The 13,067-nt window shown below is 36.8% G+C and overlaps 1 protein-coding gene across 1 annotated transcript; it reads left to right on the forward strand.

The window, feature by feature from the left end:
• Nucleotides 1-8,971: 8,971 nt before the first annotated feature.
• Nucleotides 8,972-12,190, forward strand: LOC132699215 (follistatin-related protein 1-like). The gene is made up of 2 exons (XM_060665808.1): nucleotides 8,972-9,145; nucleotides 11,821-12,190. The coding sequence occupies exons 1-2, from the start codon at nucleotides 9,055-9,057 to the stop codon at nucleotides 12,075-12,077; spliced, it is 348 nt and encodes a 115-aa protein (XP_060521791.1). The 5' UTR covers nucleotides 8,972-9,054; the 3' UTR covers nucleotides 12,078-12,190.
• Nucleotides 12,191-13,067: the final 877 nt, after the last annotated feature.

A 13,067-nucleotide genomic window follows, 5' to 3' on the forward strand; every position in this document is an offset into this window, starting at 1 on the left:
TCTCCTGTTATACCTTCCCCACACAGTTTACCCAGCAGCACTGCATGAATCTGAAATCTGAGTAAACAGCGTCAGCCTGATATCCCACTTCCAAAGCACCAGCGTTTGAGTCCGTGTACGTAATTAAATTTAAAGTTCTTGACCTTTCCTTTTGAAAGCTATACTGTTGATCTATAATAGCATTTTTGAAAAATGGAGTTATTAATATAGATACTGGTCTGTAATTTATAACATCGGAAAGTTTTCCTGTTTTATATTTGGGAACAAGGTAACATGTTTTTCAGTAGCCTGGCAAAATAATATAGTAAACGCAAAGCTATAGAGGTGTCGCCAAGATGAACGCACAGCATCTAAGAAATCGTCAGTATCTGGAAGAATCGACTCTGTATTTTGAACAAAGTTTCGGTATGCTGAGCGAAACAAATCTTTACAAGCGGTCCGGAGTCTAGAGGAGTCTCTAGAATTTTACCTTTTAAATATCGTGTAAACCACTTTTGAAACTTGCTTGGAGCTAGCTTGTTGAAAGGCAAGAGATCGATCCCCCAGTAATCAATGGAATGGAATCAATCAATGGAAGCCGACATTGTTTATAAGGCTCTCTGGTGGAACCAACTCGTAAAGGGCCCTCTCAACCACCACGGACTGATCATAAGCAAAAATCACATCCAAGGAGCTCTCTCTTGCATTTACAACCATATTTTTTTGAAAAAGATTATGAGAACAACATAAGTCTTTCCAGAAGTCTATATCTCTGGTAATTGAAATCGCCATCGAGGCACATCTGTGTATTTGCGGTATTCCTAGCGATTATGTTGACGTTCTCTGCAAACAACTCGTAAACTCTTAGCCGAGATAATGGGGTATGTGAGCAAATCCCAAGATCAGTCGTCGACTTCCTTGCCCTATAAAGCAAAAATTTGCTCAATCTGATTACAGATTTGAGCTAATTGGGCGATGCACTGCAATTAAACATCTTCCTCCCCTGGAGTTAGCACTAGTACCTGCTGAATGATCTTCCCGGTATTCCTCCATATCTATCCCTGCATAAAAAAAAATGATTATACACTGCTCCTTAAAGTTGAAAGTTTAGTTCTCAGCCCTCCACAGTTTTCATAATAAATCGACAGTACAACCAAAATTAGTGAGCGCGGACATCTCGCGTAGATATGTCCGCGCTCACTAGTTTTTTTAGTTTTGGTTAGTTACTTAGTTACGCCCTCTTACATATTTGATGGCCTAATCAGCCTCTCCACTAGCCTTGCGTCGTTTGACCTCAGCTTTGACTGCTTTAAATGTTTTAAACTGGACCGGAGTCAAGTCTTCAAGATTCTTCTGCTTTTGATCACGTGCTTCTTACTTTGAAGAGCAACTCGTAATGAACATTGGAACTGCCGCATCTTTTCTAAAATTGTTCTATTTCATTACAGTCCTATTCTAATTTATTCATTTGGATTCTTTAATTTTCATCTATGTACTTTAAGATGGCGAGTTCTATTATTTTTTAGAAGCGTTCTATCTGTTCTATCATTTTCAATACATCTTTTGTCATGGATGACTTTATTTTAATACTCAATGCTTTCCAATAACTAAAAAAAATATTTCTATATTAATTTTAACTAGACTATTTTGTGTTTTAAGTAATAAAAATATTAGTTCATTTATAAAATATCAATTTTTCAATCTAGAGCTAGGTTCATGGAAACCACCAGAACATTACTCATATTCTATACATCAGACATTAAACTCATAAATCCCCATTTATAAGGGGTGTTTTTTTTTTTCGATGTATAGAACTTTAAGCTGCATTAAAACAACGATGTATTATTCGATTGACATGAATTTTATTTATCCGAAAGACAATCTTGTGGCATTACATTTTAAATATGATTTCTGGCATATGACCGCCACGACTGGCGCGGATGTAGTCCAATCTGGACGTCCAATTTTCGATGACATTTTCCAACATTTGTGGCCGCATTTCGGCAATAAGACGTCGAATGTTGTCTTCCAAATGGTCAAGCGTTTGTGGCTTATCCGCATAGACCAATGACTTTACAGAAATGTCCCACAGAAAGTAGTCTAGCGGTGTTAAATCACAAGATCTTGGAGGACAATTCACAGGTCCAAAACGTGAAATTAGGCGGTCACCAAACGTGTCTTTCAATAAATCGATTGTGGCACGAGCTGTGTGACATGTTGCACCGTCTTGTTGAAACTACATCTCCTGGGCGTCATGATTATTCAATTCAGGAATGAAAGAGTTAGTAATCATAGCTCTATACCGATCACCATTGACTGTAAGGTTCTGGCCATCATCGTTTTTAGAGAAGTACGGACCAATGATTCCACCAGCCCATAAGGCGCACCAAACAGTCAGTTTCTCTGGATTTAACGGTGTTTCGACATTCACTTGAGGATTAGCTTCGCTCTAAATGAGGCAGTTTTGTTTGTTGACGTAGCCATTCAACCAGAAGTGCGCTTCATCGCTAAACAAAATTCGCTTATTATGAAAATTGGGAACAACGGCAATCTCGTTTTGGGCCCATTCGACGAATCTACGCCTTACTTGATTATCGTTTGGCGTCAACTCTTGCGAAGGACAGAAAATCGTTCTATTCTGCGAGATGGGGTCGAGAATACAACCCGGACTTGTGCTTCGTTTCTTCAGACGAATCCGGTAGACCTCTAGACATAGCCAGGAAAGTCCTGGAGGACTTCCCACAAAGCCAACATCGCCCGATTTTGCTGGAGGTGGGCCACCAGATTCCAATCATAAGATCTTCTCCAAGCCCTCGATGGAACTTCAGCAAGGCCGATTGGGCAGCCTATGCTGCGGACTTGGACAAATATGTCAGATGGATCCCACCTACTCCCGGGAACTACCGCCGATTTGTCGGAGCGGTGGCTGCAGTGGGTAAGAAGCACATACCAAGAGGTTACCGGAAAGAATACATTCCGGGGTGGACGGAGGAAAGCGATAGATTATACAAGGATTTTATGGAATCTGGCGACACGGAATTAGCCGACGAACTAATCGAGAGCCTAAACAATGAAATGGCGGGAGACCGTGGAGGAGATGGACTTTAAACATTCCAGCCGCAAGGCCTGGTCCCTCTTAAGGAAACTTGGTGGCAGCACCAGCATCACTAAACCCAAGGAAAGAATCTCGCTCAACAAAATCGCCGAACACATAGTCCACACATCCAGAGCTCCATCAGTTAGGAACACTCTATCCGTGTAAAACGCGAATACACAATCCTGAGGAAGACTGTCTCTGCCAACCCGCCTCCTGCTCAGTTCACTATGGATGAAATATACGATACTATCGGAAGTCTAAAGACAGGGAAGGCCCCAGGCTTTGACGTAATTCACAATGAGTTCCTTGTCAATACCGGCCCAAATGCCAGAAAATGGCTACAAAGATTTTTCAGCAGTATCTTGCAACCGGGAACTCTCCCTCCCGAGTTCAAAATAACAAAAATTATTGCACTCCTAAAACCGGGGAAACCGGATCATCTTCCAAGTAGTTACCGCCCCATCGCGCTACTTAGTGCGACTTACAAGATGCTGGAACGACTTTTATATAACAGAATAAGCCAGACATTTCTGAATAACGTCCCAGTCGAGCAAGCTGGCTTCCGCCCGGGTCGCAGCTGCTGTGACCAAGTCCTTGCCCTTACCAATTACATCGAGAAGAGATTCCAAGAGGGATTGAAAACTTCAGTGGTCTTCGTGGACCTTACAGCAGCCTACGACACTGTGTGGAGGGAGGGGGTGCTTATGAAACTGCTAACTGCCACTCGATGCAGCAGGACGACCAGCCTTATTAATAATATGCTCGCTAACAGACAGTTTGTCGTGAACAAGGACGATCAATACAGCACAAAAAGAACACTCAACAACGGGTTGCCCCAGGGATCTGTGCTGGCCCCCCTACTATTTAACCTGTATATTGCGGATCTGCCTCACACCACATCCAAGAAATTCGGATATGCGGATGACCTTGCGATTGCCGTTCAACACAAGCACATTACCGCAACAGAAGATATTTTAACAAATGATCTGTCTGGACTGGCAGTCTATTTTCGAGAATGGAGATTGAAACCTAGTATGAGCAAAACTGAGTCTTGCTGCTTCCACCTTAACAACAAAATGGCCAACGTAGGGCTCAGTATATATTTCGACGGTGCACTCCTCCACCATAATTCAACCCCTAAATATCTTGGTGTCACCTTGGATCGGACTCTAACATACAAAAAACACCTCACCAACACGGCTGCAAAACTGAAGACGAGAAATAATATCCTACACAAACTTGCAGGAACTACATGGGGTGCTGCTGCAGACACCCTGAGAACTTCAGCCCTCAGCCTCGTCTACTCTGTAGCAGAGTACTGCGCGTCCGTATGGATCAACAGCAGCCACACCAAATTAGTGGATGTACAACTAAACGACTCAATGCGCACCATTTCGGGCACCATAAAATCAACACCGTTGTACTGGCTACCCGCCCTAAGCCATATCGAGCCACCAGACCTTCGCCGCTCCCGTGCCCTGCTCCGAGAATACAACAAAATAATAAGCAATTCGGATCTTCCCATAAACGAAGACTTCCCAGCTGGGAGACAACGCCTAAAATCGAGGCACTTGCCTATTGCCACGGCTATCGATCTTGCAAACTCACATTTCAATGTTAAAGAAAGCTGGCAACAAAGGTGGCTCCAGGCCGCGCCCCCTGAATGGCACCAGGTTCTTAATGTGAACAAGCCACCAAGTGGCTTCGATTTGCCCCGTAACACTTGGTCGAAACTAAATAGAGTTCGCACGGGCCACGGGCGCTGCTGTGATTCACTTTTCAAATGGGGAATAAAGCAGTCTTCTCAATGTGACTGCCAAGATGGTATTCAGACGATCCGAGTGTCCCAATCGCGCATACCCCGGCCCCCCTCTCAGACTTTGTTGGACTCCCTAAAGAGGCTATCCAATGGCTGAATGGACTGGACATCGCTCTCTGAAATTATTTGTTCTATTTTTATGTCTATATTGTGTATTAACGTAGCATACTTGCTGTGTTATGATTGTGTATATGTATATTTTCGTATCTAGAAATATGTGTCCATTTATATTGTATAGAGTGTGTAAAGCGCCATACGTAAATAAATAAAAAGCACGTAAACCAAGATCCCTATGCAAAATCTTCCATAAATGGATGGACACAGATCCAATTCCTGTGCTCGATGGCGGATGGACTCATTCGGGTCTTCCTTAATGCTACGCTCTACAGCAGCAATAGCTTCTTCTGTACGCACTGTACGGCGTCTCTGGGGATGCGAGTTATCAATAAGAGTAATTGTGGTGCGAAAACCTTCCATGGTTAATCGAATTAACTGCTCTGATGGACGATTTTGACGACGATAATATCTACGTAGTGCGCCATATGTATTCCGCACAGAACCATTATTTTCGAAATAAAATTGCACTAATTGCAAGCGTTGTTCAGGCGTGAGTCTATTCATGATGAATTGCCAAACCAAACTGAGAATTAAATCACTTGACCGCTATTAAATCGGTCGCCATCTTGAACAGTAATGACAACTTAAAGTTCTATACATCGAAAAAAAAACACCCATTATTATAGTTGAAGTAACATCATTCTTCCATATTATTGTCTTCATCGCCTGGAAGAAATTATTCATCAATTTCCTCTTCTGATTCTGTCGGCTTTGGTTAGTAAAATTATCGGCTGCTTGAATTTTTGTTTCAAATACCTCTGGCTTTGCGTTGTTCGCAGTATTAGAAGAATTCTGGATAAACCATTCCAATTCTACTTAATATGGTCAAGATGTGATGATTTAGGACTTGAAAGATTTTCTTCCTCAAGTACCTTTGCAATGTAGATCTCGGAACTGAAGTATTTCTAGCAGCTAGTCTAATACCTAATCCTTGGTTGTTAACCACTTCGGTTGCATGTTTTCCGCAATGCGGAGTCCAAGCCTTTCCTACCTTTTTAGAAGTGTATTTAGGATTTGTCCCATAATCCAAACAGCATTAGAAGAATTCTTGATAGATCTTTCCAATACTGCCAGGTATAATCAAGTTGATAATTTGGGACGTGGAAGATTTTCTTCCTCAAGTACCTTTGTAACATGGATCTCCTAATAAATTCTCTAATAATATTTTCTAGCATGCGTTCTAATGCTCGGTTCTTGGTGAACTACTTCGATAACGACATTTATGTTATGCCCAGCTCAGGCCTTACATTTTTGGAAGTATATTTAAGATTTGTTGGGTTCAAATATGGTCCCTGGCTTATTATGTTCAGAACCAGAAGTGTCCTATAATCCAAACAATCAATGTCTAAAGAAAACTTCTAAGTAAACATTTTAAGAAGTTAAATACACACTTTTTCAATAATTCTTACCTTCATTAATTTTTTCTAGTATAATATCTAGGTTCTATATTAAAAACCTTCACAGGAAAAACTGATACTTTCGTACTTAAGTCCGTTTACCTAACCTTTTGGTTACATTCAACATAGACTAACCCTTTTCTAAATTTCTTATTCTCTGAGAACATACCTTTCTTGTAACGGTGAAAGTTACGAACAAATCTGAGGAATAAGAGCCATGAGATCTTCATTACCACCAGTCATCGCAAATACATTTATAGAAATCTTTAAGAAGCAACTCTATCTCTACTTTTGTCATGTCGAGATTTTCTTAATTGGAAACTAATAATCATCTGGCATTCTCATCTCATATTATTATTAAGATAAAATCAAACCTAACATTGGGTTCTTCAGTGTACAGAAAAGTTACGCACACAGATCGATACCTTAATGAGTTGTTACATCACTATCCGATTCAGAAGGTATCGGTGATCACTGTCTTGTTTACAGAGGCGTAAAACAATGGCAACTCGTTTTACTGGACCCAAAATTTAAAACACGCAACATATGCTAATGATATGTAAACGTTACATTAGGAAACACACTTTCTTGACTTAGTTTACTCTATTTATGTTCCTAAAACATAATTTTTTACAATCGTTAAAAATTTAAACATTAATGATTGAAATAGCCGAAAGACAAGCTTAAAAATAATTTAAAACATTAAGAACACAGAAGGCATGTTAACTATACTGACCTACGTACATGATAATAATGACATTGCATAACATTACATTGGTAGGAAATCAACTGTAATTGAACCAACTCCATTGTATTATTCAAACAGGCTATGTGTGTAGTTAAAAACTCTTGTATGGGCTTTTTTAAGAGATAAGTTTTTACATTTTTTTTAAATGTTTACTTCAAGATTTCTAATACCATGAAGTAGTTTATTAAAAAATATTGATCCAGAACAGTCGATGCAAATGCATGATTTCTTCAGTCTTAAAAAAATATGTTGCTGTTATTTTTGTATTGCGTAATGTTGTTCTAGACAAAAGATTGTCTGGCATCTGTAAGTCCGTAATAAATTGACTGTAAAAACTAGACTTGCTTGTGCACTATGACCCCAAATAAGTATAGCAAAAGCAACAAAGAGAATGAAAGGAGTTATTATAGGCGACCAAAATAACATTTTATTGGATTGAAGCTTTTAAATTTCTAAGACAATAGATAGCTGAGGTTAATTTTTTTGACAAAATATCCTTCACCACAATCCTCCAAAGAAAATGAGTCCGAAAGCAACCGCACACTTGCCACTGTAGTCCTTTCTTACATTTAAAACAATACTATCCACATATCAACTAACAAAAACTGATCAAAAGCTCTTAAGAAATATAATGTTAAAACTAGATTTCCCACTTGGAATTTAAAGCTTCATTCTAATAAGCTAATATGACATGGAAGAGCTTTAAAACTTCCACAAATAAATTGATCAGCAGTAGAATAGGATAATTATAAAAAAGGATCTCAAATCTTATTTGACCAAACTAAAATTCTTGTATTGCATTAAACAATTCTTCTACCAAAGAAAAATTTGAAAATCCATAGCAATCTATAAGCAACAAGGTCTCAACTGCGACTCAGGTCTTTACTTTTCACCGATATGCGAATCTTTTTCTTTTCTTTCTTCTTTTCTTCTTTTAGTTCTGCACCCTCAACAGTATACAGGCAGGGACAGAGAAGAATTCAAACCAATTTCAGTTAAGCTCTGACGAATTCAACAGGATGATTGGCAAAACGTCAGCAACTGAGACTTATCAAGAAACGACGCAAAAGAATCCAGAGGATTTGAAAATAATTTTGTTACTTCTTCCAAATTATCTATTTTTAGGTTAATATTGCTCTTTACCTTCTTCTTTTTTGTAATAAATTTCGTTTTCTCAATATTTATTTTTAATTTATTGGAGTTTAACTATTTATTCCTTTTCATTTTCCCTCGGAAATGGAACAAATATTTACCTAAACTCCTTAAAGTCATTGGTACAATCGATAAACCAAATCACTCTTTTCCCAAGATCATTGTTGGAAAAATTCGGGATATATACTAAAAATGATAGGATTTGCGACACTTACATTAAAACAAAATATTTATTGGTAAAGCAGCGACCTACATTCAAGCTTAATTTAACAAATTTGGAAGGTTCTACAGGTCTTCAAAATTTTCGTCTCCGCACTTGCCTCTTTTCAACATTTGAATGGTGCCAAAACCCCTCTCGCTATATTTGCGGGCTTCGCATTGAAAAAGACACATGTTTCCATAAGTTTCTCCATTGCTGGCGCAGACGGGATCCAATATTCTGGGACACACACACAAATCATCCGGCGCTGATGATAAAACTGTCGTCAAAGCGGCCAAGAACGGGAGAAAATTTTGATAGTTGAATAAGAGCATTGTTTGTGAGTGAGATTTTACGTTTACCGGATTTCGAGCGAATATAAAAAATGAGACACATAAAGTTACACGCCAGTGTCGATATCAGACCGCCATCGATTATTCAAGATAAGAACATGTCTCTTATCTGTCGTGTGTCGCTTTTAAATATCGCCTTCCATAATCGCATATCAAAAATAAAAGTTGCAACGCCAAATAGTAAGCAGAAAATATGAAGGTAGCCTTATGTGTCATCGCATCCTTCGTTTGTTTATTCGGTGCATCGAAGTCGCTCGAAGTTGATGGCGTATTGGATGCTGAAGGTTAGTATCCATCCATTTACTTTTAACTATCAGTGCTTGGTATGCCGGTAATAAAAACTTTATTTCATGCCCCGTGATAAATGTACAGAAAGTTAAAAATGAAAATTACCACATAGAGGGTGATTCCTCACATCATTTTATGAAAAAAGTTCGGGTTTATGGAGGTCCGGAAATGCATTGTGTCCTTGATACAGAGTTATAATTTTTTTGTGTGATTTGGGCAAGTTGTTTTTAGTAGTAATGAGCTGATAATAAAAATTTATCAGGGTCTTTAATACTTTTTTGTTTCTTGGATTTTTCTCATATCTCGCTTCTTATTCGAGATAAAAAATAAAAACTATTTGTCAACTATTTGTATCTATCTGTCGTAATATGACTCAATAACTTACGACCCCGAGGAAAAAAAAATAAATACAAAAAATATTTGGCCCTAAGTATATATTTTATTTATAGTATATTTATGTATACAGGGTTGTTTTTGTTGTGTTATTAAAAAAAGTTGGTAACAACTAAACTAAATTTTATTAGTGTTTTTTTTAATGGATATCTTGTAAGTATAAGAAACTGAAATCATAATATAATGAAATTAATAGTAATAGTAATAAGTTATATTTACTTGCATTACTTTTTGATTTTATATTGAATTTAAGTCATTAGTGTTTAAAAAAACTTAGTTTCAATAAGGTATTATATAGATTTAGTTAGATTTAAAATAAAATACACGAGTTGCTGCAGAAAATTGCCCATAACTTCTAAACTTCCAATTTTTGTAATAAAAGCTATATATGTGAAATGAGACAGAATTTAATCCTAACTCAATAAAGGTGCTAAATGTAGGATGTTCCCTTTAAAAAATCGTTTTTTTTTTTATTAGAAACATTTTTTTGATGGTCATTTGTGACCACTTCTTATAATATATTTTCCCCAAAGCATTAAATATTAACCACTTCCACGGATCAATAATAAAAATCCCCAATTTTCGCTTCCAAGTTAAAAAAACAAATTTTTTTCAAATACATGTTTTCCCAAAAAAAAATGGAAGAGTTCATTTTTCTCAAAAACTACTCAAAAAAATAAAGTTGGTTACTGTCATGGCACAACGGAACACCCTGTATTCATACAATACTATAAATGAATTTTTGTATTTAAATATTTTCCCTTAGTGTCGTACTTATTTTGACTCTTTAGATTTTCTTCCCTTGATCTTTTCTTTGTTTCAGCGGTTTCTAGTTTTTTCCTGACAGACGTGCTTGTAAGAAATTTTGAACACTGTTTCTCGCGTCTTTTTCTTTTTACTTCTTTTGTAACATTTGTCTTTGGTATAGGAGACAAGGTAAGAAAATAATTCTCTTTGGTTGAGCAATTTGCCTTAGTATTTGGCAATGCTACGTTGCTTTCGACTCTTGGTCAGAACTGCCTTCTATAGCGAAATCTTTTCCTGGAAGAAGCAAAATCATCAGCATAAAAAAATGTCAACTCTAACGGCTGAAGATGATGGTATGGTATGGTATGCACCAATCAAAATGTGGCTGTTATGATTAACCAGAATCAGAAGCATGCGTTCAGATTAGCAGGTTGATCCAACCATTCTTTGAACATCTGTAGAAAGCACCCACCGTTTGTTTGAAGAGTTGCTGGCATTCATATTCCCAGTCGCAGAAAAAACACGCGTGATAGTCCTAAACCAAATCTTCTGCATTTGAAGTTAAATATTACAATAAAATATTCCTATAGCTTCTTTATTAAAGGATTATAATTATGACTTAGTTGTTCTGCAAATGTAATTTTCGTAATTTTTTAAAATAGTAAAACATACTCCTTTAACTCGACTTCAATATCTCTCGAGACTACAGTCTTACGGAATAGGCGAGGCTGCTTGAGATCATTTTCGAAATTTTTTTTTCTTACAGTTGATTCGGTTATCTGGAAGTATTTCCTGCTTCAATAATTTTTCAGCCATCATATCTTATTGCATCTGGAGCTTTTTGAAGATTTTCAGCTGTGTAAGAAAGAATGGTAGTCTTACAAGTGTAATTTCTAGGCATCTGGAACGATTGATAAAATATAAATATCTTACTATTTAATCACAAATATGACTAGAAAAGAACTGCGCATCATTACGCAGCCCTCACTTTGAAAGGTTTCTTAATCGTAGTGGTCTTTGAGAGAATGTACTGAAAATGACCGAAGAAGATTCAAGTGCTTGTACTTCAAAAATTGTTAAGATTTTGAATGTAAGTAATGGAACTGTTTGGCAAATTCTCAAGGACAATTTGTTATATCCGTACCATATTAATCCTGCAGATTTTTCTCCACGTATTGTGCTTTGTCAATCACTTTTGCGCTGATACTACTGATGCTGATTCTGGTTTCCGATGAAGCGAATTTTACCATTTATGGTGTGGTATGAGACTGCTTAATTGGAATGGTGTTTCTACCAGGAACATATAGCAGATATGTGTATCTCAACGTTAGAGCAATTCTGACAGTCATGTCAGTGAATGTATTCGTGTTGTTTTACAAAAATTTACCCAAAAACTAACGATCGCAGAAAAACTATAATATGCAAAAAGTGCGATAAACAGCCAAATTTTATTACAACGTCTGCTTTGAATAAAGATTTTTTTACGTTTCTTATTTTTTAATGTCTTATTCAGTAATTTTATTACGTGTAGGTTTTCCATTATGCGTTTGTCCGAGACACTACGCTCCGGTATGTGCATCTAATGGCCAAACATACTCAAACTATTGTTCATTCGAATGCGACGCCAAAAAAATAACTTCAAGAGGACAGGTTGGAATCAGAGTTCTCAGCAATGGAAGGTGCGACGATCAGAACGAAATATCCAAGCTCTCCGAAAGCGTGAGGCAGCGCGGACTAAACGACAATCCTCCGATTTTGGAAGTTCCGATCGAACCTGTTTTCTACTGAGAATTAACCCTTCAAAAAAACCGAATCGACTCATGGAAAAATGATCGACTTTAGGAAACATTCGAGAGATATTGACTAATTAATTACTTGTAAATATACAAGACATCATCAAAGTTGTAGTGGTTTTATTTACCTCAACCTCAACCTTAAACCAAATGGCACAAAATTATTTGTCTCGTATTTGAAAAACAAGCTATGATTAATATTTTATCTAACTATCACGACAGTGACGTATTACCTTTGTAATCCGCGAAAATTATGAGATAAGGCTTGAATTTTAATTTAATAACATTTATATATCGACAAAAGCCGCCTTTTAAATACCAGGTGACTTCTAATGGAGTGTCAACAATTAAGGACGTGATTTTTAGGTCCATTTTCAAAAGAAAACTTCGTAGGAACTTATGTCCTAAACGTCTTAACTTCTGAGACACTGGGTGGTAACATTTTCAAAAATAATATAGATATTTTAATGAACTTCGGCATACATGTATTATGTATTGAGAGGCATTATTTAGTGTACTTCAATTTTTTTTAAAATACACCAGTGGCCTGCGTACGGAATTTCACCTGTCTATTTTCGCAAATATTCATGGCACGCCACTGATTACTCTTAAAATAAAAATATTTCTTATAATCTCCAAGCATTTCTAAAGACATTTAAATTTCTTGATTTTTTTCGATCCAATGTACAATTTTCGCTGAAAAAAATAAAAGCTTCTTACATGCATGGTCCTAACAATATCGTTAATATGACTGAGAAATCAGTTTTTATTTCAAAGTAAAACATTTTTTTTTAAATAATAAAATATCTTAAACAAAATATCTAGTTTTTAGTTACCAACTAGTGTCCTTTAGAAAAAAAAATAAGACTTCTCTTTTACACTTTTAATGAAATAACATAACATGCCAACAACAAGTTAAATAATAAACGATTTTTATTAAAAAAAGAAGACACACACTGTTAATATTTTTTTACAAAACTGTTTG

Source organism: Cylas formicarius, unplaced genomic scaffold, assembly GCF_029955315.1.
Source record: "Cylas formicarius isolate icCylForm1 unplaced genomic scaffold, icCylForm1.1 PGA_scaffold_3__17_contigs__length_32017465, whole genome shotgun sequence".
Lineage (NCBI taxonomy): Eukaryota > Metazoa > Arthropoda > Insecta > Coleoptera > Brentidae > Cylas > Cylas formicarius.

What these genes read in the sequence shown, in the direction of transcription:
- LOC132699215 (XM_060665808.1), top strand. Translation starts at nt 9,055, where the DNA reads ATGAAGGTAGCCTTATGTGTCATCGCATCCTTCGTTTGTTTATTCGGT. An exon ending in TGGCGTATTGGATGCTGAAG is followed by an intron (nt 9,146 to 11,820) that starts GTTAGTATCCAT and finishes TATTACGTGTAG; the next exon opens with GTTTTCCATTATGCGTTTGT.